At 52.1% G+C, this 26400-nt stretch overlaps 3 protein-coding genes across 3 annotated transcripts; 1 reads left to right on the forward strand and 2 right to left on the reverse strand.

Annotated features, from left to right (window-relative positions):
* Positions 1 to 673: 673 nt before the first annotated feature.
* Positions 674 to 4469, reverse strand: FCER1G (Fc epsilon receptor Ig). The gene is made up of 5 exons (XM_081224932.1): positions 4036 to 4469; positions 1847 to 1938; positions 1651 to 1686; positions 1193 to 1213; positions 674 to 1038 (listed from the first exon to the last, which is right to left on the reverse strand). The coding sequence occupies exons 1-5, from the start codon at positions 4346 to 4348 to the stop codon at positions 976 to 978; spliced, it is 525 nt and encodes a 174-aa protein (XP_081081058.1). The 5' UTR covers positions 4349 to 4469; the 3' UTR covers positions 674 to 975.
* Positions 4470 to 4719: 250 nt separating this feature from the next.
* Positions 4720 to 13894, reverse strand: NDUFS2 (NADH:ubiquinone oxidoreductase core subunit S2). Its single transcript, XM_081219338.1, has 14 exons — positions 13759 to 13894; positions 12847 to 12953; positions 9900 to 10090; positions 8271 to 8391; positions 7977 to 8089; positions 7647 to 7721; positions 7402 to 7479; positions 7175 to 7260; positions 6848 to 6967; positions 6008 to 6137; positions 5632 to 5727; positions 5369 to 5452; positions 5169 to 5226; positions 4720 to 4967 (listed from the first exon to the last, which is right to left on the reverse strand). The coding sequence occupies exons 1-14, from the start codon at positions 13851 to 13853 to the stop codon at positions 4930 to 4932; spliced, it is 1392 nt and encodes a 463-aa protein (XP_081075464.1). The 5' UTR covers positions 13854 to 13894; the 3' UTR covers positions 4720 to 4929.
* Positions 13895 to 17189: 3295 nt separating this feature from the next.
* Positions 17190 to 24710, forward strand: ADAMTS4 (ADAM metallopeptidase with thrombospondin type 1 motif 4). Its single transcript, XM_081256668.1, has 9 exons — positions 17190 to 18262; positions 19370 to 19693; positions 19945 to 20077; positions 20636 to 20806; positions 21533 to 21819; positions 21927 to 22113; positions 22367 to 22542; positions 23481 to 23656; positions 24154 to 24710. The coding sequence occupies exons 1-9, from the start codon at positions 17639 to 17641 to the stop codon at positions 24578 to 24580; spliced, it is 2505 nt and encodes an 834-aa protein (XP_081112794.1). The 5' UTR covers positions 17190 to 17638; the 3' UTR covers positions 24581 to 24710.
* The last annotated feature ends 1690 nt before the right edge of the window (positions 24711 to 26400 follow it).

Below are 26400 nucleotides of genomic sequence, written 5' to 3' on the forward strand. Positions count from 1 at the left end.
AGGCCCTGAGAAGGGGGATTCCTTCACCACTCACCCATGCAGTTGGAGGACCTGGCCTCCCATCTGGACCTGACTTGTTCCCCTTTGCCTTACCCTCCTCCAACCCAGACCTGGCTCCCTCAGGTCCCTCTTGCCCCAGAACACACTGAAAACACTGTTCCCATAAAACCTTCCATTGGGAGCATCACACAAGCTTTTGTCACACCATCCCTTCTGCATGTTTGGCTTTTCAGCTATGCTAATGCCCTTATGCATGTATATTGCGAGCTGTGCTCACACTGCTCCCTGAAGCCCACTCTGATCTGGACTGGTGACTATTTGGGGTTGGACAGCCAGGCTTCTCCGCAACCCAACCTTGTTTCAGTTGTCAGACACAGAGGGCCAAGCTGGGTGCGGAAGTCACTTCTCGGGTTCAAATGTCTCTGAATGTGCCTAGACTCCCAACACATTACTCCCTGCTCCAGCACCCTGTTAGAGAGCCTGGGGGTCAAGGGTCTCATCCTTCCCCCTGTCACAGTCAGCATTCATCCCTCAATCAAGCAGAACAGCTCTGGTCTATTAGACTATGAGTTATGGAAGGTCAGGAACTAAATTTGCCTTGTGATATCTTCAGTATCCAGCCTAGGCTAGTAGAGGCTGAGTAAATGTATGTTAAATGAATGAATGAATAGAGTCCAGTCTGTGGGAACTTTATTGATGTTAGTCCCTTCCCTTCCCATTGTTTAGTGGGAGTTGGGGACGGGGAAGCGGAGAAGGTTGGCATAAAGTGGTGAGACTAGAATATAAACATTAATGAAGAGCATCTGAGGTCTTTGACAGGTAGGAGGAACCACTGGTGTCTATTAATGGGGAGCATAGTGTCATTACAGGGATAGGGTCAGCTGGCATTAATGGCAGGGAGGCATGTGTGATGCCAGTTACGAGGGCTGGGAAGAGAGTGGAAGAAGGAAGTGACCAAGGGCATCTGTTCTAAAGTTATTGTGGCGGTTTCTCATGCTTCAGGGTCTCATAAGTCTCCTGGTTCCGGGTGCTCAGGCCCTGGAGGTAGAAGTCAGAGGATAGTCAGGAGCTTGAGCCCATCACAGGGCCTCCTACCCACCCCCAGAGGCCCTACCCCTTCCAAAGTTCACTCAAAAGCCCACCCTCTTCTGCTGACTTCCTGGGACTGGGGTTGGGAGGCAGGTTCACTCACCGTGTAAATGCCATCTGATTTCTGCAAAGGTAAAAGGGGTAAGGCATTAGAGACCCACATCTCCAGGGCCCCTCAGCATCTTCTTCCCTACCCAGGGAGGTATGTGGCCAGGGGTGGCTGGCCCCCTTGGGCTAGAGGGCACTCCCATGGATACTCTGGGGCATGAATGCACATTTGCCCATATGGCTACCAACATACATATACACACAACATACAACTCTCTCATGTACTCCTTGTCACTCTACACTTGACTCTTCCTCGTCACCTGTTGAATATTTTACTTGTGATTTGGCTAGGTGGCAGGGTGGGTAGGATGAGGTAGGAGGGGGACCTCTGAAGCGTATACAGATCAGCACATGAGTCCCATGCCCCCCAGAGACCGCAGATCCCAAGGCTAAAGCCCCAGAAGGGCTGAGAGACTGAAAAACTGTTATACCCAGTTGAGGAAGGGTCCATACCTCATAGTTGGCTGTAGCTGCCTTTCGCACCTGCAGCTGGAGTAGGGGAAAGGCCATTAGTAAAGGTGAAGTTAGTGGCCCAACCCCACCTCCAAACGTTGTAGGGGAACCCCTTTTATTCCCTCTCTTTGGAGCCATGCTGCCACCACCCTCCCACTCCTCCTTCCAGCCCTCACCCCACGCTGCCCAGCCTTACCTTGAGTCGACAGTAGAGCAGGGTGAGGATAATACCATATAAAAACAGGATCGCATCCAGGATGTAGCAGAGCTGAGGCTCTCCCAGGGCCGCTGAGGGGACAGAGGGTACCCATAGGGTCAGGGGCAGCAGGAAAGATCTGGTGCTCAGAGGAGAGAAAGAAAGGGCTCTGGGAGGTGGGACGGGACTTGGAGGGGCACCGTCCCAGGGAAGAAACTTCATCTTCCTCTCTAGATTCCTATTTCTCTCACCTCTCCCTCTTCTTCCTCACCCTAGGGTAGGGGTAGGACAGGAAGTGTGAACAGTTCTGTTGTGATGGAACTTATAGGTTCTGAGAGTTGAGAGCTTGCCCCTCAGCCTCCAACCCTCTCCTTGTAGCACTGTGGGTTCCTCAGGCACCACTGAGCATTCCATAGCCCTCAAGGGACCCATTTGAGTTCACTGAGCCAAGACCAAAACCTCAGCCCAGGGGGGTGAAGTGAGTGGAGGCAGTGACTAATTTCAGCGAAGAAACCACAGGGGTGTCTCTGCTAAGTCCTGTGACCTGTGGTTAGGGGCTGGACAGGAAGGATGTGAGCTGAGGAAAGGAGGGAAGGCAATCACTCTGTTATGGGTCATCTAGCCTCAGCCACATCGCTTTCTGTCCTCCCCAACTAAGACACTTCAATATGTAAAAACAAGGTGCCTGCTTTCCTTGGCCTTATGGATGCCGATGGCTCTGCACATAAGGCTGAGTGAGTGTCTTAGCCCAGGCTCAAGGGAATGATCACAAGCTGTATGGATTCCGGCTCCGGGTACTCTGCCCTGTTACTCACTCTGGGCCACTGAGAGAGGAAGTTTTGTGCAAGGGAAAAAATCAAATAAAGTCTGAGCTCCAGCCTCTATCTGCTCTGACCCCTACCAGAAGGGCTCATGGGCATGTGACATATGAGTGAAGTATGTTTTATTCTGTGACGCTCTTTCACACACGGTATTACATAAATCTCAAAACTACCCCGTGAGGGAAACATGATCGCCATTTTGTAGATGACGAAACCAAGGCTCAGAAAAGCTAAGTAATTCATTTAGGGTCATAGCGTGAAGTGCCAGAGCTGGAATTGAAATTCAGGTTTTCTGCTTTCCAGGTTTGTGCCCTCTTTTATGCCTCAGTGTCCCTGCTCCCTCATCCCATGGCAGCAGACTGGCCGCTCACTTAGTCCTTCCATCTTCACAGCTGGGCTGGTGGAACTCCATCCCAGTCCATCTCTTTTAATTTCCCCACTTTCCCTTAAGTTTCACTAACCTCTTCCTCCCCGAACCCCAGCTGTAACTATCCCTCTTCAAAACACAGACAACCCATGGGGCTTCCCTGGTGGCGCAGCGGTTAAGAGTCCGCCTGCCGATGCAGGGGACGCAGGGGACGCAGGGGACGCAGGTTCCTGCCCCGGTCCGGGAAGATCCCACATGCCGCGGAGCGGCTGGGCCCGTGAGCCATGGCCGCTGAGCTTGCACGTCCGGAGCCTGTGCTCCGCAACGGGAGAGGCCACAACAGTGAGAGGCCCGCGTACAGTAAAAAAAAAAACAAAAAAAACAAAACAAAAAACACAGACAGCGCAAACAGAGTGAGAGTTTAGAGAATGCCTGGAGCCTCAGAGCTGCAGAGGACTTCCCATTTCTGCCTCCACTGACGATCAGCTCTCTGGAACTGGGCATTGCATGCTGCCCACCCTCACATCAACTGTGCCTTCGTGATGACCCACAGAAAGAGCAATCACGTATTTGACTACCCTTACCTCACTCCTAAACACAAGGACAGGCCCCTGCCTTCCTAAAGGGGCTTTATAAATATTATTTAACCAGCTAGAGATCAGCTCCCAATGGATAAGACCAAAGGCACCCCACAGAAAATGCTGATCATGGGAAACGGAATTTTTCCCCAGACAAGCTTTTCACGTCATACACCCACTCCCCTCCTCTGCCAAACTGAAGACTTACGTGTGTATCGGTCCTGAAAAAGTAAGAAGGGGACAAGGAAGGAGGGAACTACAATTCCTGCACCCTGACAGAGACTGGACAGGAGAAGCCTCAGGGTCTCTGTGCCCATCCTCCCAGCGCCAGCCTTCCTGTCTGTCCCTGCCTCAGCCCTCAGACACATGCCCTTGATTCCCACCCTGGAGCCCAGCTCACTGTCCCTCACCAAACCCTCTTACCTGCTTGTTCAACCAGAAGGAGTAAGAGCAAGACCACTGCTGGAAACATCTTGTGCAGGGGCCGAGGGGCCACGAGCTGGGGATCGGACGCTCTGATGGCACTGTGCAGCTGTGCTCTGCGAGCGGCTCCCTGACCACAGAGTTGCCCCCTTCCTGCCACGCCTTCCTCTGAGCTCTGGCCCCTTCCCCTTCCTGCACTAGAGACCGGGCGGCTCCCGGAAGGGCCAACTAAGGGAGCTAGGAGATCTGGTCTCCTATGTCTCCGTCCTTCAGTTACCAAGCCCCTGCTACCATGGAAAGAGGCAACACCCATGCTTGGGAAAGGCTATTTAAACCCGCCATCTCACTCTAGCCCTGTTCAGAGACAGAGCTCTGATAACGTGCCCCTCAAAATTCCCTAAGACCCCATGATAGCCCCTTTCTCTCCCACCTGGAACTTTGTACCCAGTCTTGATTTGAGGAGTTTACCAATTAGTGTGGGCAGCAAGGTTTGGGCAGGGAGGAAGTAAGGGAAAAAGAGGAAATGGGCAATGGAGAAGTGGAAAGGACAGGGTCACAAAAGGGGTGGAGATGTACAGGAAAAACTGCTAAGGACTGAGTCTAATGGAGAAGTAGAGAGTTAACACTCCTAAGTTTCCCATCGAAGTGAAAGACAGTAAGATACTGAGAAAGACATATCACAAGTTTGGGCTTGGGGCCAGAAGGCGGCTAATTTATTATAATTTCTCCTTTTCCAGTACATGCACAGAAAGCCTGACAGCTAAGCATTCATGTACGTGTACACACACACACACACACACACACACACACACACACACACAGTCCCATTCCCAACGATGGACAGGCTCCGCAGACGAAGCAGGTAGGTAGGGAGGTCCAATGCTGTTCCCGTGCTCACCGATCTACTTCTCCAAACACAATATCTTGGGTACCTAGGAGGTCAGAGGGAGGAGGAAAAAAAGCGATGTTACCAAGAATCTAGAATTCATTACTGTGCTCAGGAAACTGAGGATTTGAGGATTTGAGTCCATGCCCATAGTCTATGTTGAACAGGAAGTGTTCAGTTTCTGTCCCCAATCAGAGTCTCAAACTCCCTTGCCTAGAACACCTCTACTACACAACAGGCCTTGTACCTATGATGGCAACGACGTCCGCCAACATGTGTCCCTTAGACATCTTGTCCAAACCAGCCTGCAGAGATTAAGACAGCAATAGTGTTAGGCAAGATTAGCAGGGCAGAAGGAGGAGGAGTGAAAGTTCATAAAAATCTCAACAAGGCCATTAATTACTGGATTCATGTATTAGCGTTAGAATCTTTGGGGTTGGTTCTTACCAGGTGGGCAAAACCAGGAGCCTTGATCTTGCATCGATAAGGGCGGCTGCTGCCATCAGACACCAGGTACACCCCAAACTCTCCCTGTCCAAGGAAGAAGGTTGGCTGCCTCCATTAACAGGAAGAACCCTTTCCTCTGCCAACAAAAACCTCTCTATTCACCCTCACATCCTCTCTCTCACTGACGAACAAGCATTTATCTGAACATCCACCTCCAGTCACCCACTCCACATACTGTCCTTTCCTTCCCCTTCCTGCCTCACCTTAGGAGCCTCGATGGCAGTGTATGTGGCCCCTGGAGGAACTTGGTAGCCCTCGGTATACAACTTAAAGTGATGAATCAGTGACTCCATAGAAGTCTGGAGAGAGGAAAAACGGAGCATCAACAAGCCAGATCCAAACTGTAATGGCAGGTGTACCGACACACAGAAAATCATCTCTACCCCCAGGGAGTCTAAAATCCCACATGTAAGTCAATGAGCAGAGAAGTTATAGAAAAAGAGAGGAGGCTACGGGAGGTTAAGAATCTTATACAGTGAATTCTTTGAAAAAGGAAAACTGAAAAGTAGGATTTAATCCAAAGATACTCCTCCCCAGGTGCTGCCCCCTTTCCCCCTTTTCCCTCCCCCTATAGCTAACCTTCATCTCTGCTCGTTTCGGTGGAGACACTTTGGCATCATCAACCTTGATCTCCCCGGGAGGCATCTTGTTCAGACACTGTAAGATGATTCGAAGGGACTGGCGCATCTCCTCCACCCGACACAGGTACCTGAAGTAGACGAGACAGACTCAGAGCAAGAGAAGGGCAGCCAGAGGATGAGATGTGAGGCTGGGAGGATGCCCTTGGCCGAACTGAAGAGTGCTAGGTAACTTTCCTCATTCTTTTCTCCTAGTACAGCATCTCTGTTTGGCCTGGCCACCCATATAAAACGTACAGTCTTCTGATTCGAGTATTGGGCCCTCTCCTAGTTTTCTCAGACCAAATCCTCTTCTAGCTTTCTCAGACCATGTCCTGTAGTATTTCCCTCTTTAATTACCCTCTTAAAACATTTTTTGGGGTATAGAACAGGTGAGAGTCAAAGTGACTCAAAAAGAAAACAGTAGCAAATTTTTCTTGGGGTCAGTAAAGAGGAATGGAATTTGAAGCTTAGAATCTAGTGGAAATAGCACTGGATCAGGAGGATTCTAGTCTCAAGCACTACTAACAGAATAATATCCCAGGCTAATCTCTAACTTTTATGCTTCAGCTTTCTCAGCTATAAGATGCAGCCTAAACCAGTTCCATCTAAGACACAAGAAGAATGTAAAGGTAAAATAAAATGTCCCATATGTGCAAGTGCTTTGAAAAGCAACCTAGTTTAACACACACAAGAGCTCCAATAGATACTGGAAAGTATGAGAAAGAAGAAAGTAGTTAAGAGAAAAGTCAGACGGGGGAAACTAGCTGGACAACGAGCTAAGAAGGGATCTGGGCCTCACCTATCATAGCAGTCCCCTCGAGAGCCAATAGGAACATCAAACTCCACCTGGTCATAAACATCATAGGGCTGGGTCTTCCGCAGGTCCCACTGGATGCCCGAGCCCCGGAGCATTACCCCGCTGTAGAGAGTATAATAATGGGACCAAGGGTCACTTATCACAAAACAAGAAAAGAGGCATGCTCTCTTCCTTAGTCTCCCCTCTCCCTCCCGCACGCTCTGGGCATGGGATACAAAGACAGCATGGCAAAGAAGGTGCCACACCTGAAGCCAAGAGATTAAGCTGGAACCCACCCGCCCCTAAGGAGAGAAGTCTTATTCCTCACACCTAAAACCATAGTTAAGTGCGTCTTCTGCTGTTACAACCCCAATGTCGACTGTCCGATTTTGCCAGATCCTATTGTTGGTCAGCATCTGTTGAGCAAGAGAGCTGGTGTGTGAACACTCTTCATGACATTCTTCAAATACTTCTGTATTTCTTTATAACTGGGGATTAAAATCCCACAGATGCTCTCAGGGTAAAAGAGGGATTTTTCCCACTGACTCCTATCTTACCTCCTCCAGCTCATCAATGCGAAGAGAGAAGTTCTTAGAAAACTCATAAATGTCATCCATAAGCCCAAGGGGTAGGTCCTAGACAAATGGAGAATCGATAGTGAGTGCAGAGTCTCCACTAAGGAGAGCCAGCTCTGCCTCAGGGATACAGGGTTAGCGCTTCCATCAGCCAGGGCTGCCCTCCAGTGGCCACAGAGGATACAAGCAAGGACTGGACATTAAGAGAGGCAGGGGAGCCTGCTCACCTGGTGCACACCTCCTGGCCGGACATAAGCAGCATGCATCCGAGCCCCAGACACTCGCTCGTAGAACTCAAACATCTTGATAGGACACACTGGGAATTAGTGACGAAGTCCTGGGCCCGTAGGTCCAACACCACGATGGTCTACTCCCCCACCTCCAGCCTTCTGGTGCCCAAGCAACCCCTCATGACACAGAGCTCCTCAAGAATATAACCCAGGTTAAATATACCTTCTCCCCCTAAATGTTCTCTCTCCTTTTACTCTCGTCTCCTTCATACCTTCTCTACCTCTGGCACCTCCTTCCCTTTTCCTATTCTTTCCTCCTTCTCATACCTTCTCCCTTTCTTCAAACAACCAGAAGAAAGGGGTCATGGCCCCAATGTCCAGGGCATGTGTGGTCACAGCCATGATGTGGTTCAAAAGCCGAGTGATTTCTCCAAACAGCACTGGAGAGAGGTGAAGACAAGAAGAGAAGGATATAGGAGCCAAGGATCCAGGCTGACAGAGCAGTTCTGGGCAGAGTCTGGGGTCTGCATACTAAGCTCCGGTTCGGCGCTCCTAAGATGTGGGGCAGAGGCACTATGCTGTACTCTCAGTGGGCCACAGGAAGAAGGGGATGGGGCGTACCTCGGATCCACTGTGCCCTAGGAGGAGGCTGGATGTTGAGCAACTTCTCCACAGCCAGTGAATAGGCCTGTTCGTTACACATCATGGACACATAGTCTAGCCGGTCAAAGTACGGAAGGGCCTGGGAAGAGGGAGGAATCAGGATCACATCTAACAGGCCAACAAACCCTCAGTCTGGCTGCTAGAAGCACTGCTCTCAGTGGGCATCAGAGGTCAGTGCTACATAAACCTTCCCCATCTCAGGAGCCTCAGAAAGGCAGGATGAAACACACGGAAGGGGTGAAGGTGGGGGGACCCCGATTTGTCGTGTTTGCCAATTTCCATGGTGAAAATACTAAACTACCAACATTATGTAACTGACCACAGACAGCGCTGGGCCGAGTAGCACACCATTACACAGTATTTCCACTACACAGATACAATGGAAGTAAATACCTAAAGAGCACAGCATAGAAAAATGTAGTAAAATAATGAAGGCATGGACTTTGATACTTCTTACCTTGATTTTTAATATATTAAAGCGCAAGATAGTATAATCTGATTTTTAATAACAGCTGTGTTTAACAACTGGCTCACAAAATTCCTGAAAATTTAACAGTCTGTTCTTGTGAGCCAGTATGAGTTAGCTCCAGCACACCACTGCCAACCAAGTCTTCTGGGCCAAGTGATGCCTCTGTCAAAGAAGAACGCCTCTCTGAGATACTGCAGGAGAAAGGTAATCTCAGGAGGAAATTAAGAACACCAAGAAGAATGGGATTTGTTTCTGTAGGAAGAGTCAGGTAGTAATGGTTCTTCCCCAGAATACCAAGAAAGCTAAGTCCCAGCTGTATGCTGAACCAGCTTCAGCGTCCAGGAAGGAGGCGGAGCTAAGACGCCTCTCTTTGGAACAGCCAGTTCTTGCCCTGATGTCAGTGTGACGTGGGATAAAGCTACAGGGGTTAACTCCATGGACTCTGGGACCAGAAACCATCATTGCCTGGACTCTTTGCGGGAATCACATTCTAGTCAGCTGGTTCTAAATCCTAACCCCATCGTCCTCTGTTATCAAGAGCTTTCTTCATGATAGTAAGAAAAAAACTTCAGATTCCTATCCCAGTTCCAATTTCTTCAAATCTGACCCTCATTATTTGGGTCACAGAGTTCTCCTAAAAACAGCAAACTCTGTTACAAACTCCCTCCCAGTCACTCTGACTCACTGAATATTTCGAAAACAAACTTAGAATGCTGGAAGATACAAGAATCAGCTGTTAAACCTGAGGAGTTGACGTCTCTCTCCTCTTTCCCTGACCCCAGGGACACCAGCTTTGACGTACTAGTATGACATAAGAGCAGGGAAACTGAGGCACTCGAGTAAGGATAAAGGGGTCAGCCAAAAGTCAGCCAGAGAAGAGCTAGGAGTGTATCTCCAGCTCCAAAGTATTTCTGTTGGATAAACCAAATCCACATGATTCAAGTCAAGCATCCCCTGCCAAATCCCTCCATCCTCCCAACCAAAACTGTCCTAATAACCTCCACAGGCTACTCCTCTCAACACCCTCCTCCCTTGGGGTTTTGGGGCAGTGAACTGGCAAAGTCCCAGGTTAAAGCATCCCCAGGTCCTGTCAACAGATCCCCATTCACCCCCCACACCTGCAGATAGGTCTTGTATTCTATGAGCTTCTCAGTGCCTCGGTGCAGCAGCCCGATGTGAGGGTCACACTTGCGCACCATCTCCCCACTCAATTCCATCACTAGTCGCAGGACTCCATGGGCTGCTGGGTGCTGGGGCCCAAAGTTCAGGGTCAGGTTCGACACCAACGTGTCCTTTGGAGGGTCCACATCTGAGAAGTGGGAAATAGTTGAGCCAAATGGTAATTCCTTTGAGAACCCCCAAAAGACAGCAAGGAGTTAGCATCTCCCTGGAGACTTTCCATCTCACCATTCCATACCCTGCTGATTTCCTAACCTTTATCATAACCAGGAAGACCATTAGATGGGAAAAAGGGAAGGGAGACTAAACTTTCTGATGAGAGGGACCATGAGCCTCACTCTTTCCATGTCTCTCAGGATACCTTTAAAAAAATAATAATGATAGATAACACTTATACAGTCCTTATTATGTGCCAGGCACTATTCTAAGCACTTTACTTATTTTAATTAATTTAATTATTTCAACAACCATATAAGTAGTTGATACTATCATTATCCTCATTTCATTGGAGAAATTGAGGCCAGAAAGACTAAATGAAATTGTCAGTTAGTAAGTGGCAGAGTCAGGATTTAACTCAGCCTGGTCAGCTCCAGACTCCACACTCTTAACCACGAAGATACACTGCTCTCCAGATGTATCTGCTGAATGGACAACTAATTGGGAAATGTATACTGAATTCTTACTACTACTAATTGACAGTTTTTACCCTCAAGAGGCTTACAATTTAATTAGGGAGATAAGTACATGTGAGAAACTAGTAACACAGGTCAAATTTACAAGTTGCCAAGTAAGCTGCTTAGCCGTTAAGTATTTAAAGAAAGGAAAGGACACTGTGAAGATCTCGTGGAGGCAAGATATGAGCTGGTTCTTTTTTTTTTTTTTTTTTTTTTGGAGTAGTGATTTGCATACTTTATTTGGGTAGAATAGTTTTTTTTTTGTTGTTTTTTTTTTATTTTTTTATTTTTTTAATTAGTTTCTGCTTTATAACAAAGTGAATCAGTCATACATATACATCTGTTCCCACATCCCCTCCCTCATGCATCTGAGCTGGTTCTTAAACACAGGGAATGATTCAAATAGGTAGAGAGAAGAGGCATCCCATGCTATGGAATGAACACATGTCAAATCTCAGAAACAAGAAAGTAAATATCTATGGTACTCTTGTTTGCCAAGAGACAGAAGATTAAGTGTTGGCAGGCAGTAGGGGGTAGGGGGTACTGGTTCAATTATCAGTATTATTTATTTATTTAAAATTTATTTATTTTGGGCTGCATTGGGTCTTCATTGGTGCACATGGGCTTTCTCTAGTTGTGGAGAGCAGGGGCTACTCTTCGCTGCGGTGCGTGGGCTTCTCTTGTTACGGAGCACGGCCTCTATGCGCACGGGTTTCGGTAGTTGTGCTTTGCAGGCTCAGTAGTTGTGGCGCACGGGCTTAGCTGCTCCACGGCATGTGGGATCTTCCCGGATCAGGGCTTGAACCCATGTCCTCTGCATTGGCAGGCAGATTCTTAACCACTGCGCCACCAGGGAAGCCCCAATTATCAGTATTATTAATAACACTTAGGGAGGACTTAGCATGAGCCAATCACTACATTACATGGTTTATGTTACTTGTATCTCATTTAATCCTTACAATAACGCTATGAAGTAGGTACTTTATTCACTGGTAAATGGAGAGTTGAGATCTGAAACCAGAGACTACCTATGCAACCAAAATTCTTCACCATGGGCTTTGGAGTCAGACAGACCCACGTACAAATCCACCTGTGTCCTCGACCACATTTTAATCTCTCTACACCACAATTTCCTCAAAATTGGGATAATATTAGTATCACTCTCATAGGGTTGTTGTAACAACTAAGTGAAATAATGCATACAAAAACACTCAGCACATGGTAAGCACTCAGCTGTTGTTACTGTTAAATTTTTGAAAGGTTAACTGGAAGTTCCTTTGGAGGTTTTCGAGCAAAAGAATGAATGACATGCTAAAATGATGTCTGGGGAAGACAAAGGCATAGACACTGTATAGGATAGCTGGAGGGAGACTATATCAGTGGCAAGAACCCATCAAAGAGACTTCCGAAATAATCAAGGTCTAATACAAAATAAATCAAAACAACAAAGGGAGAAATGACCAGATATGAAACATTATTAAAGAATCTGCACGTTATTGGACATAGACATGCAGGGCAAGAGAGAAAAAAAGAGCCAAAGATGACTAAAAATTTCAATCCTGAGGGATTAGGAGAGTGAGGGAGTCACTGATCAAAATTAAAAATCACGGGTTTCCCTGGTGGCGCAGTGGTTGAGAGTCCGCCTGCCGATGCACGGGACACGGGTTCGTGCCCCGGTCCGGGAAGATCCCACGTGCCGCGGAGCGGCTGGGTTCGTGAGCCATGGCCGCTGAGCCTGTATGTCCGGAGCCTGTGCTCCACAACGGGAGAGGCCACAACAGTGACAGGCCCGTGTACCACAAAAAAATAAAAAAATAAAAAATAAAAATCACAAAGAAGAGCTAGTTTTGATGGGGGAGAAAATGTTTCGTATTTAGAAATGTTTCATTTGGGTGCCAGTGGGAAAAACCACCTTGTCAAGAGAGGGAGATGGAAATATACCGAACCTCTGGAAAAAGCTGAAGCTAAAGATATAAATTTGATAGGGATCTTCAAGGGTTGACTGGGACCTTCTCTTTCTTTTCTCTTGGAATATTCCACTTGACAAATACCTCCTATTATCACTATTGTCACGTTTGTTGAGTTGCAAGGTTAAAGAAGCAAAAAGAGTTGGCGGCTAAAATCTGCCTCACTCGGAGAGGTCAAGAGCACTTAAGAAATCAGCTTGGGGCATGGAGGGGTGTCGGTTGGGACAGTGGCACTGGGCACTCACCATTCCAAGGTGGAGGCTTCCAGTGGGCTGTTTCCTTGGTGGGGTACATGACAGCGCCCCCAAACTGCTCTGCCCATTCCACATCTGGCTGCCATTGCCGAGCACCTCTGGGGAGGTAATGACAGATCCTAGACAAAGGGCCTGAACAGTGCTTGGTTCCTCTGTTCCCATTCACTTTCAGGTGGGTCCAGGGAAGGGTGTCTTGGATTCTTCAATACCAAGTCACTGACACAGGGTTGTGTCGCTTTGGCAGAACAAACTGGAACTCTAGAGGTTCCATCCTTACTAGCAAATTATTCCTGAAATCACTTCACCTATCACCCGTACGCATGCAAAGCTGGGGATCCCAGCTCCTTTAAATTCTGGTCATATTCATATTCCCATCCTGGTGAATATGAACTCAAGAAAGGTGTGTTTATTCAAGGTCAACCCAAGAGTAAGAAAAGAAAGGGGGGTGGGGCATGCTGGCTCCTTGGCTCTGCTCAAGTATGGCCAGAACAATGCACTGGGGCCAACCCGGGGATTCTTGGTTTATGTTCCTCCTTTAAGTCTATCGGGGTTGCTCTCCTCTTCTTCCACAGCGTCTAAGGAGACCTTTCACCAGTCGCGCCCACCCGTGAAGGGGTTTGGGAAAAGCAGCAGGACATAAAGGGAGGGGGACATTATCACTAACTCTGAAGCGCAGAGTCTCCCTCCAACTGATTTCACCTCTGGCAGATCGAGCTCAAACCCTTTTTCCTCCCTCGGCCAAGGCAGGCACCACTGGATCCTGGAACTCGATAGAGCAGGCCTGGGCGAGGGGTCACGGGCCTGGGTCATTCTTTCCTATGGGGTCACAGGGCCCGTGGAATCCCCGGACTCGAGAAACCCTAGCCCTGGGGACAGCGCATCGAAGGCTGCCCTTGGTCTCACCTGGTGGGCTGAATCGGCAGTCGGGCCCCAGCCCCGGGCCGCAGCACCAGGGCCGCGACGCCCCGGAGGCCGCATAGAGACCTGAGCGTCGCCATCTTGCCCCGCCACAGACTGCGGGAGGGGGAACCGGGCGGAAGTGCCTCTTGCGCGCCTCCTTGTGGGCTTCTCGCCTATTGGCACCACGCAGCCGCCCTCTTGGAAGCTGGCGGGGTCGCCGAGCGCGAACCTGACAACATCCGGGTTCTGCACGCCGGCTTCACTTTCGCTTAAATACCGGAGACAGGGGCCCTTGCTTCCCACCGCTCCTGGTGGGCTCTTCTAAGGCTGAGCAGGAGAAAATTGCAGTTACTGCTGCGGGCAGCGGCGCCCCTCGCGCACCGTCGCCGAGCTGCCTGCGCGCCTTAGCAAGTGCCCTGCCGCCCGGAGCCAGGCGGGCACTCACACGGGGGCCCTTCCCCACTCCTCGCCTGAGCTGCACCGCTGCTGTAGCCCTGCCCTTCTGGGGTAGACCCGGGCTTTGCCAGTTACCTCCTTAAACCCGAATCCAAAAGATTCGGAGCCGGGAGAGCTAGCTAACTTCCAGACGGCCTAAATGGGTTAGGGAAAATGGGCCCAAGTGGGGCTGGGCGGGTCTGAGAGCTCCTGCCAAAGTAAAATGAAAAAAGAGTAGAATGCGAAGGCCACCAGCATTGGAACGGGCTGCTGGGGTGTGTAGGAGCCACCTCATGAGGAGAGGAGGTCCCCTATGGGTGACTCTGATATCTGCCAGGCTTCCAGAACCCACAGAATTACAGACCCAGGAAGTGCCCTTAGCGATGCCTCGCACCCCACTTCCATCCTGGGTCAGTCTCTTACCTCATATCTTTCTGACCCGGCCTCTGTAATGGCCAACGGCATAAAACTGTAGCACCACCAGGAGTCTGATCCTAATCCTGTGTGGAAGAGACAAAGAGGAGTTCCAGCCTTGGAGCTAGTTCCTGTTCTCTCTGCTTCCAAGCCCAGCTCCAGCTGGGCCACCCGTTAACTCTGCACATCCCTCCCACTTGGGGCCTGGAAAGAGGCCTTCCCCAGATCTCCTCCAGACAGGGTGCCTGGGCCACAGCTCACCAGAAGGACAGCAGGGTGGGGCAGACAGACCAGGAGAGTGGCAGAGACAGGGAATTCTTAGCTACAAAGAAAGAGGGGAAAGCCAGACTTCTAGCCTGGGAGTTGACCTAATGGGAACTGTACCAAAGGGTGAGGCCATATCCCTGGCTGTGGGAACTGACTGGGACACCTGGGTGGGCTCGGCAGCCCTCACAGAGCCAGGCAGAGGCTGTGCCTCCCTGCCCCCCTCATTCCCCACCGTCTCCCTGGGCCTTCTCTCCCGGTATAGCTGAAACACAGTGAGTGTGGTGATAGTGAGGGAGGACGATGTGGGGACTGCATTTATTTGCCCTAATCCAGCCTAGGAGAAGTCAGGATAGACTCCGGGCTGCTTGGCCCTAGGGGCAACTTGAGCTGCAACTAGGGTGAGGGATCCTGGGGGGCTGCCTAGGACACTGCATCTTTTGTGCCTTCTCCCTGCTACCAACACTCCCCCCACACACACTGCTGCTGTAACTCTAAGGCTTTTTGTCTTTCACTGCTTACTCGGCCCCTTTGTCCTCGTCTCAGATGCGGGTGCAGAGGGGCAGTAAGAGTCCTCTGGTGACAGCTCCTCTTGCTCCTGCCCCTTCTTGTCTCCCATCCTTTGTCTGACTCTGCAGCACCAACCCCCTCCCCTTAGGACCAAGGTCAGGGCATGTGGTGGGTCAAGAGGCGGGTCCTGCAGTCAGAAGAGGGTGGGTGATAGAGGAAGTGATGATCACCAGGGCAGGTATCAGCAACCTGAGCAGGAAGGGAGTGGAAAAGGAAGTATTCTGGCGGATGGGATGTGGAGGACAGGAGGTGACTAGGCAGAGAGTGAATAGAGGAATGGGGGCAGGGGCAGGTGGTCTGCCTCTGGGAAAGGAAAGTGCTGACGGTACTCTCCTTCCTGGGGATATCCTGGGGAAAGGAGTGGCCATAGCATGGGGTGAGCAGAAATCGCCCCTACTTCTGAACTCTTTCCTTCCTTGTCTTGAGAATCCACCCCCAAGACTTCTTTGCTGAGTTCTCTCCAGTCCCAAACCAAGGGAATCATTCTGCTTCCTTTCCCTAACATTACCTCTTCCTCCCCAAGCACTCTCTCCATCCCAGGCACTGGGTTTCTGTTTCTCTCAGTTCCCTAATTTTCCTGTACACACAATGCTGCAACCACCCTCTCCCTGTCCCATGGGGAATGAGAAATAAAAGATTACTAGATATTCCAGGAACCACTGGGTTCTTAGGACAAGGTGGGGCCGAAAAGGGGAACCAGGTGGGGATTCCCTCTGATGGATTGACATAGGGTACTTCTGGGTTCCTGAGAGAGCATGTCTTTCCTGTGCTGGGGGCTGGCTGACTTGAGGCTGGGGGAGGGTTTAGGGCAGTTGGGAGTGGGTAGGAGCAGGGCCAAGAGCCTGGGGGAAGCTACTGGGAGCTGGGCCAGGGAAATGGGGAGTCAGGAAGTAGGGAGGGGGAGCTCTGGGGGGAGTGGAGGCTGGAGGCAGAATGGCTGTCTGGGCTTCTGAGGGGGCGGGGAATGGTAATTCAGGAAAGGGGATCCTGAGGGAGAGGAGAGACGTTAGGGAAGAGGAGGTGCCACCCTAGATCTTCCTTCTATAAAAGGAAGAGTCGTTAACCCCTCCTGCCTTGCCCTCTGCCGGCTCCATGTGCCCATTCTAAGCAGACTCATCCTACCTTTGGGCAGTACACTCCCTGATCACTGTCTCCTTGCCTGCCCCTTCTCCTTGCCTCCCGTACTCTCTCCAGCTTCTTGGTCCCATCCTGAACAGTGTCAAGCTACCTCCTTTCTTTGTTCTGCCCTCTTGATGCTTCCTTACCTATTCCCCACCCTCTTTCCCTGGCAGCTCACTCAGTTCCCTCGGCCCTGGAAACCAGCCTCTAGGGGCAGAGGGCATCATGAGGGATCCCTGAGAAAAGGGAGGATGTGCCAGGTTAGACAGTGGGAGCTAGAATTCTCCTGGGACCATGGTCCTTTCTTCACGTGTTGTCCAGGCCCTTTCCCTGACTTCCTACCCTTCCTGAGGCTCTGTCCCACCAAAAAGGGAAAGAGACAGCTGAGAGCCGACTGTGGGGTTTGGGAAAAGACTATGTCATCAGCTGGCCCGGTGCCTATGATCCATCCGGCTGCTAGAGATTCCCCTCCCCTGGGCAAGTCCCATTTTTTTTTTTTTTAAAGGAAAACAAAAACTAGATTTTTGGGAAGCAATGAAACACCCATCTGAGTCCTACCACCAGAGCTCCTGGCTGAATGGCTTACAGCTCAGCCAATCATAGTGGCTCAGGATGCTTAAAAGAGCTGGCGCGGAGAAAGGCTGGGAAGAACTCACAGGGAGACCCACAGACACATAGACACGGGAGAGAGAGGAGGAGAAAGACAGAAACAAAGGCACGGCGGAAGGAGGCAGAGAGAGGACAGGCACAGAAGCGAAGCCAGACAGAGTCTGAGGGAGTGCAAAGGGAGAGGCCAGAGAAGCTGCAGAAGACACAGGCAGGGAGAAACAAAGATCCAGGAGAGGAGGGTGTGGAAGGAGAGTTTGGAGGAACCAGACCACTAGGCACCTCTCCTAAGCCTAAGGGCCAAGTTTTCTCCATCTCATCTCCTCTGAAGGTCCCCAGACCCTCTGAAAATTCTGCCTCTGACCCTGGCTGGAGTCCGAGCCCCCAGGCTGCAGAGAGGAGCTTTCCAAAGCCAGGGCGGGGAGGACTTGGTGCCCAGACGGCCTCAGTCCCTCCCAGCTTCAGCACCAGTGCCATGTCCCGGACGGACTCGCATCCCGGGAGGGGCTTGGCGGACTGCTGCCTGTGGGGAATCCAACCCCGCCTGCTGCTCCCCACCGTGCCCGTCTCCGGGCTGCTTCTGCTGCTGCTGGCCTCCCTCCTGCCCTCAGCCTGGCCGGCCAGCCCCCTCCCCCGGGAGGAGGAGATCGTGTTTCCAGAGAAGCTCAACGACAGTGTCCTGCCTGGTTTGGGCACCCCTGCCAGGCTGTTGTACCGCTTGCCGGCCTTTGGGGAGATGCTGCTACTAGAGCTGGAGCAGGACCCCGGCGTGCGGGTGGAGGGGCTGACGGTGCAATACCTGGGCCGGGCGCCTGAGCTCCTGGGCGGGGCAGAGCCGGGCACCTACCTCACTGGCACCATCAACGGAGATCCGGAGTCGGTGGCATCTCTGCACTGGGATGGGGGAGCTCTGTTAGGGGTGCTGCAGTATCGAGGGACTGAACTCCACATCCAGCCCCTGGAAGGAGGCACCCCTAACTCTGCTGGTGGGCCTGGGGCTCACATCCTACGCCGGAAGAGTCCTGCCAGCGGCCAGGGCCCCATGTGCAACGTCCAGGCTCCTCCCGGGAACCCCAGTTCCAGCCCACGAAGAGCCAAGGTAGGCAGCCCTGGAGTCTGTGTCCTGCAGTGTCCTCCTGCCATGTCTGTCCTACTGACCCCTATTCACCTTCTCTCCACCCACTTCCACTTCTGGCCAGTCTGCTGCTTCCCTCCCTTCTGCCTGCCTCTTCTCTTTCCACTGGCCTCCTTTCCTGGGAAGGCTCTGGCTTTTCCCTGCCCCAACCCTTCTCCTAGCCAGACCGCTGATCCCAAGGGGATTCCCAGAGGTGGGTCAGAGACTCTATGCTGGGAATGACCGCTCTCTTTCTCCACCCCGGCCCTGCCTGGTCATGGCATCCTACTGGCACAGTCCCCAACAATGAGGCCCTCCTGATAGCCCCTTGGCCTTGACTCTTTTCTGGGCCCCAAATTTGATTTTCACCACCAGCTAAAGGAGTGAGGTTTGAGGCCCAAGAGATTGGCCTCTGGCTTCTGATGCTGTCTTCAAAATTGTTCTGGCAAACTGCAAACTAGGGCAGGAGTGGACCGGGGAGGAAAGGCATCCTGAACCCCCTTCTGGTCCGTCCCCTTCCCACATTGTGGACTGACTGCAAGGCTGACTGAGGCTCCATCCTTTCCTCCCTCCCACTCCCAGTCTCCCCCCTTCTTCCCTTCCTTCCTCCCTCCCTCTCTAGCTTTAATCCAGACCAGACGCTCCCTCCACACCCGCCACGCTGAGATCTGGCCCTGGCCCTAGCTGCTGACTGAATTGTTCCTCCAACCACACAGGGCAGACACGTTGCAGCCCAGCCCTCTAGCCCCAGTCCTGCAGCCCCAGACACACTCAGCCATGGGGGACCCCAAAGTCCCTCCCAGAGGCAGTCCCAGCTGCTTTTCACCTCTTGGGCCCACATAGCCCTGGGACGTGGCATCCCCATCCCCTCCCCTTCTCAGAACCAGCAGATGATTTCTCAGCGTTACCACAAAAGCCCTGGGATTTGGAGTTGGGGGGGAGGCCCCACCGAGACCCATCAGGAATCCCGTGGGATGTATGTGGCCCAGCTGGCTCTGCTGAGTTCCAGACCCAGGAAGTAAGGGAGGGGAGAAGTGATCCATGGGTCTGGGAGGCTATTTCAGGATACTCCTCCCCTTTTTTCCTCTCCAGCGCTTTGCTTCACTGAGTAGATTTGTGGAGACCCTGGTGGTGGCAGATGACAAGATGGTGGCATTTCACGGTGCTGGGCTAAAGCGCTACCTGCTGACGGTCATGGCAGCAGCGGCCAAGGCCTTCAAGCACCCAAGCATCCGCAACCCTGTCAGCTTGGTGGTGACTCGGCTAGTGATTCTGGGGCCAGGTGAGGAAGGGCCCCAAGTAGGGCCCAGTGCCGCCCAGACCCTGCGCAGCTTCTGTGCCTGGCAGCGAGGACTCAACACCCCCGAGGACTCGGACCCTGACCACTTTGACACGGCCATTCTGTTTACCCGTCAGGTGAGGCCCCAATCAGCACCTCAGGCCATGCACTGCACAACTCCGAGAAGCACCACGGCACAGACTGTGATGTAAATGGTGCCCCTGGAGTTGTTCAACATGGTGCCTGGTCCCAGCCACACTGCCAGTGCTATCTGGGCCCTGACAGTGCTGGATACGCAGTGCCCAGGTCTCCACTAATCTGGATCTCAGCTCAGTGGACGCTGGTGTCTTGGTTCCTCATGTGTTGTCTCTGATCTCCCTCTCCACAGGACCTGTGTGGGGTCTCTACTTGTGACACTCTAGGCATGGCTGATGTGGGCACTGTGTGTGACCCAGCTCGGAGCTGTGCTATCGTGGAGGATGATGGGCTCCAGTCAGCCTTCACTGCTGCTCATGAACTGGGTAAGGTAGGGGTGGGGTCATGGGGCACCTGTGATGAGTGAGAGAGCTATCAGGGGTGAGGTGAGGGGACAGTGAGCTCACCAGGGTACAAATGCAAGTCACAAGGTGTTTCTTCCTCTTCCCCAGGACTAGGTCCAGGGCCATTACCCTTCTCTGCTCCGGATGTAGACAAACATTTAGGTTTTTCTATTAAATGAGATAGTGTGTAGAAATCTACTGTGAACTGTGTGTGTGTGTTTGGAGGGAGGTGGCACAGTACTGAGAGAGATTATCCACAAGAGTCAGTGACAGAGTGGATGGAATCAGGGTTGGGAATGTTGGCTATAAGGAAAAGTGGGTAGGGAGGGGCCCTGAGTGTATCATGGGGAGAGGGGAGACAGAGCAAGGGGGGCTACATATTGAGAAGCCCTTGGAGCACCAGAAAGACATTGGGGGCAAGTTGGGATGGGAAATGGATCTGACCATCCATAGCTGCAATCAGGCTTATGATGGGCCTTCAACCCCCTGAGGGCACAGGGATGAGACCCTTGGACCATAACAGGGCCTCTGCTCCCACAGGCCATGTCTTCAACATGCTCCATGACAACTCAAAGCCATGTGTTGGTCTGAATGGGCCTGGGAGTACCTCCCGCCATGTCATGGCTCCTGTGATGGCTCACGTGGATCCCGAGGAGCCCTGGTCCCCCTGCAGTGCCCGCTTCATCACTGACTTCCTGGACAATGGCTATGGTAAGCAGATGGCACTCGCCTTTCCCTGTGCAGGACCCAGTTCCTGCCCCCCACTGTACTTTCTCTTCTGCCGCATTTCACATGGGCCAAATTGACTCCTTCCAATGTGCCTCCTCTGCAGTGTGGGATGGGGTGAGAAATGCTGCTGCCTTTGTGTGGTTCCCACTTCCTCTCAGAATAAATAGCACAGCTACAGGAGGCAAGTTTTGGCTCAATAGAATTAGAACTGACCTTCTAAGGGCCACAGCTGTCCAACACTGCAAGGGGCTAGTTGTGAAAGAGGTGACTGCCTTGTCACTTGAGGTGTGCATGCCTAACAGTATGACTATGATTGGGCAGGGCTGTTGATGAGAAGCAGACTGAAGAATTCTGTAGCTGGTTAGAATAGGTAGGAAGATCTAGTGCTTTGAGTTCCTATCCTGATCCTGTTCTTTAGATGTGGGTAGATGTGTGCTGTAAGTTACCTCACTTCTGTGTAGCTGATCTGTAAAGTATGCCTAATAACGGTAACTACCTCATAGGCTTTGGCCATGATTAAACACGATACTGTTGGTCAAGCAGTTAGCCAATGTTCATCACATAATAAGCATTGAATAAATTTAGCTGCTATTTAAAGCTTCTTCCAGTCCTAGAATTTGGATTTGAGGATCTGTCAGGCCCTGGGGAGCCCAAGGCTGGCACCCCTTCAACCTATTGGTGACTTCATACCCCTGCCTCTTTTCCCAGGGCACTGTCTCTTAGACAAGCCAGAGGCTCCCCTGCATCTGCCTGTGAGTTTCCCCGGCAAGGACTACGATGCGGACCGCCAATGCCAGCTGACCTTTGGGCCTGACTCACGCCATTGTCCTCAGCTGCCGCCGCCCTGTGCTGCCCTCTGGTGCTCTGGCCATCTCAATGGCCACTCCATGTGCCAGACCAAGCATTCACCCTGGGCTGATGGTACCCCCTGTGGGCCCGCACAGGCCTGTATGGGTGGCCGCTGCCTCCACATGGACCAGCTCCAGGAGTTCAATGTGAGATCCCAAGGGCAGGGGAGGGGCAGAGGGCCTGGGGGAGGAGTGAGTGGCCCTGAGCCCAAGAGAGGATATTTATCCCACTCTTCCATTCTGTCCTTCTGCAGATCCCACAGGCTGGTGGCTGGGGCCCCTGGGGATCATGGGGTGACTGCTCTCGGAGCTGTGGAGGTGGTGTCCAGTTCTCTTCCCGGGACTGCACACGGCCCATCCCCCGGAATGGTGGCAAGTACTGTGAGGGCCGCCATACCCGCTTTCGTTCCTGCAATACCCAGGACTGCCCAACTGGCTCAGGTGAGGAGTGGGACGGATGGGAGCCTGGGGAGGGATTGGTAGGACAGAAAGGACTGTCCCTTGAGTTCAGGGACCAAAGAGGTGTTGACTGTCCCTGCTGTTGAGGGGCGTGACTCTACCCTCCAGGAAAGTGACAGGTAGTCTGTGGGGGAGAGAGCTGCCATGCTGTCTGGAGGTCTGAGAGGCTAGGTGGAGGGGCTGGTGGGGCAGCGTGAGGAGAGAGGGGCTCTGACTGTCCATTTTAACCCTACAGCACTGACCTTCCGTGAAGAGCAGTGTGCTGCCTACAACCACCGCACTGACCTCTTCAAGAACTTCCCAGGGCCCATGGACTGGGTTCCTCGCTACACAGGTGTGGCGCCCCGGGACCAGTGCAAACTCACCTGCCAGGCCCGGGCACTGGGCTACTACTATGTGCTGGAGCCACGGGTGAGGACCAGGATGCCCCAGGGCCCTGTCTAAGCTCACACACTGCCCAACCCGCCCTCTACTTTCTGATGGCAGAGATCCAAAACAGCACTATTGCTGGCGTTCCCACAGCCATGCCCGGCCAGCCCAGGGGTCCACTCAGACTTCTCTGTCCGTGGGTATTTAGAAAACTAGCCCTGGACTCTGGATAAGTTGCCAATCAGGCAGCTCTAGCCTGTCCCATTTCCCTTGGTTTCTTTCCCTCTCTCTCGCCCATCTTCCAGTGCTCCATTTTGTGAGAATGGAAGTGTGTGGACTTTTGGGCACTTCTCTGACCCTCTTCCCATGGGCTCCTCTGGCAAATTACAGTGGTGGCCTCATTGAGCTCATGGATGGCCAGTCCCTCACTGGACCGGCCTCCTGGAGACAGCAATGTCCCTGCACCCCCTCTCTGTGATAGGGCCCTGGGTTGAGGCTGAAGAAGGAAGAACAAGCCTAGCAGTTTTGCATCCTTCACCCCTGTTCTGGGGAGAATGCCTGCAGGTTGACTGCCCTCTAGTGTCCAGCTGGGACGGTACCACCAAGATTTAGGGCTTGGGATTGGGACTCAGACCTGCAACTCCCGTGTTGGCTTCTCTGCTTGCCAGCTGTGTAACCTTTGGGCAAGCTCTGAATCTTTCTAAACCTCAGTGTTCCATCTCTACAAACCTCAAATAGTGGTTGTGAGATTTATATAGCACTTAGCACAGTGCCTAATTCATAGTGAGTGCTCTGAAAATGGTGGCTTTTATGATTATCATCCCTTACAATGGCTGGGGTTCCCTCCACACTCCATCCACATCCCCTCCCTCACCCAACTTTTCTGGCATCCCCTCCCTGATGGGATATGGGTCTTGTTCGACTTACCAACCCGTTTTGACTAAGGAAGACCCTTTCATCACTCCCTCTCTTCTCCTCAGGTGGTAGATGGGACCCCCTGTTCTCCAGACAGCTCCTCAGTCTGTGTCCAGGGCCGCTGCATCCATGCCGGCTGTGACCGCGTCATTGGCTCCAAAAAGAAATTTGACAAGTGCATGGTGTGCGGTGGGGATGGTTCTAGCTGCATCAAGCAATCTGGCTCCTTCAGAAAATTCAGGTTCATTCACCATTTATTTCCTCCTCCCACCTTCCTGGACGCTGCTCTGGGCCCTGGGGATACAGAGGTGAATGAACTCAACACTGCTTCTCCTCTCAAAGAGCTGATGTACAGTCTAGTAGGGGAGACAGACGAGTTCACAGTTACAGCACAGTGTCCCACCTGCTTAAAGTTGTCAGCCTGGGCTGCTGTGAGGGCATTTGTGGGCATCAGGGAAGGCTTCCCAGGAGGTGACCTCCCTTCTGGAGGAAGAATAGGAATTGGACAGGCACCAAGGAGGCGGAGCTTAGATGGGCACCTCAGTAAGGGGGCAGCAGGTGTAAAGGCCCAGAGAGAAGAGGAAGGAGGGCACATTTGCATGTAGCTCAGATCTAGGCTGGACAGCTCACGTAGATCTGAGGAGACAACCTTCTACACACATACAATCATACAAACAGATGAGAAAGGCTGAGAGGATTCAGGAAGATGCTGAGTTCTCCTCTACTCCTTGCACACAGGTACGGATACAACAGTGTGGTCACCATCCCCGCAGGGGCCACCCACATCCTGGTCCGGCAGCAGGGTACCCCTGGTGTCCGGAGCCTCTACCTGGCCCTGAAGCTCCCCGATGGCTCCTATGCCCTCAATGGTGAATACACGCTGATACCCTCCCCCACAGACGTGGTCCTGCCCGGGGCGGTCAGCTTGCGCTACAGCGGGGCCACTGCAGCCTCGGAGACACTGTCCGGCCACGGGCCCCTGGCTCAGCCCTTGACGCTGCAGGTCCTGGTGGCTGGCAACCCCCAGAACGTACGCCTCCGCTACAGCTTCTTCGTGCCCCGGCCAGCCCCTTCAACGCCACGCCCCCCTCCCCAGGACTGGCTGCACCGCAAGGCACAGATTCTGGAGATCCTCCGGCGGCGCTCCTGGGCGGGCAGGAAATAACCTCACCGTCCCGGCTGCCCTTTCTGGGCACCGGGGCCTCGGACTTGGCTGGGAGAATAAGGGGGCTCGGCAGCTGCCTCGCACCGAGACACAGTTGGGGAGGGGCTGTGAGGTGAGCCCGCCCCTTCTCTCTGCCCTACCGAGCAGGCTGGCCCTGCCCGGGTTTCCTGCCCTGGATGGCTGGTGGATGGAAGGGGCTGGGAGATAGTCCCCTATCTAAACTGCCCCCTCTGCCCTGCTGGTCACAGGAGGGAGGGGGAAGGCAGGGTAGACCCCGGTTGTATTTATTTAGTATTTATTCACTTTTATTTAGCACCAGGGAAGGGGATGGGGGCTAGGGTCCTGGGGAAACTGACCCCCTGCCCTCATAGCCCTCACCCTGTCTAGGAAATCCAGGGTGGTGGTGATAGGCGTAAGTGATCTGTGTGTGTGTGTGTGTGTGTGTGTGTGTGTGTGTGTGTATGAGGTTCCTCCTGCCTAGCTTTCCTCTCCCTGAATTTTCTTTTCTGGGAGAGGAAGAGTCAAGGGTAGGATAGGCCTTCAGGGAGTAAGGGATTATCATATTTTTAAATATAAATTGAATTCTGCTATTTATGTGCTCCTTTTGGAGTCAGACAGATGTGGGTTGCACCCTGGCTCCACATCTCTGAACACTAGTTTCCTCATTTGACAATAATAATACCTCCCTTGGAAATTTGTTATAAGGATTAATGTAAATAAAGAACTAGCATAATGCCTAGCACTTGGTAAGTGCTCAACAAATGTCAGCTGCTGTCAGTTATTATCACCACCACCTTACCGTCCTCGGCTCCACTGTCCATGGAGTCTGCAGTGCATTTGAAGGTGGCAAAGATCTTCATCAGTGGTGCCTGCCCTTGGCCCCCAGGCCCAATTCCTTTGGTTGGCAGAACCCTAGCGTGGCTTTTGAAGGACTGTCAGAGAAAGGACAATTCTGTCCCTGATCTCTGGAGGCTCCCATCCACATGGAGGCATAATAAACACTTGGCTACAAGCACAATTGACAAGAACACGAATGTGAAAGATAACTAGAACACTACCGTCAAAACAAACAAGCGCTTAGTAATGAGAGTGCTAGTTGAGGGAGTTGGGGGGAGCTGTTATAGAAAGAGCACTGGAGCGGGAGCCGATGGGTCTGAATCTCAATTGGGGTTCAGCATCTTCCTAGCTGGTAGTGGTGGGTAAGTCACGGATGCTGAGCCTTAGGTTGCTCACGTGTGTAATGGGGCTAAAACATACCTGTTCCCACAGGGTTGTTCTGAACAAATGTTACAATATTTTCAAAATAGTGAAGGCTGCACCCATGTGAGAGGTTATCCTCATGACTACTGAGTGACTGGTACAGGGTCCCCAGAATCAACCAGTGTAAACCCAGCAGACTTCTTTGAAGATGTGATGTTAGAATGGAATTTAATAAGAGGAGTAGGGGAGAGTCAGGAGGGCAAAAAAAAAAAAAAGCACGGAGAGGGAGCTGAGGTGAGGGGGAGCCAGGTGTTCAGTGGTGGCAGAAATCAGTTCTACTTTTCCTTCTGAGCAGGTGACTTTGCTTAAGGGAACAGGGTTGGGAAAGGGCAGCAGGTGGACCCTGCAAGAATTTACAGTCTTGACTGGTAGTAGCAGGACTGCTAGGGATTGGGGAAGGGCTGAATGTGGAGGTGAGGGAGGAACTATAGGTAAAGAAGACCCTGAATAGGGAGTGGAAGAGGGGGAAATGGGGGAACTAGGGGTGCTTCTCTCTGCCGTAGTGGCTCTTAGCTGGGCTGCCCAATACTGCTCGGGATATAGTGCTGGGACTAGGGGAT

The sequence above is a fragment of the Mesoplodon bidens genome (assembly GCF_964165515.1).
Source record: "Mesoplodon bidens genome assembly, chromosome: 2".
Classification (NCBI taxonomy): domain Eukaryota; kingdom Metazoa; phylum Chordata; class Mammalia; order Artiodactyla; family Ziphiidae; genus Mesoplodon; species Mesoplodon bidens.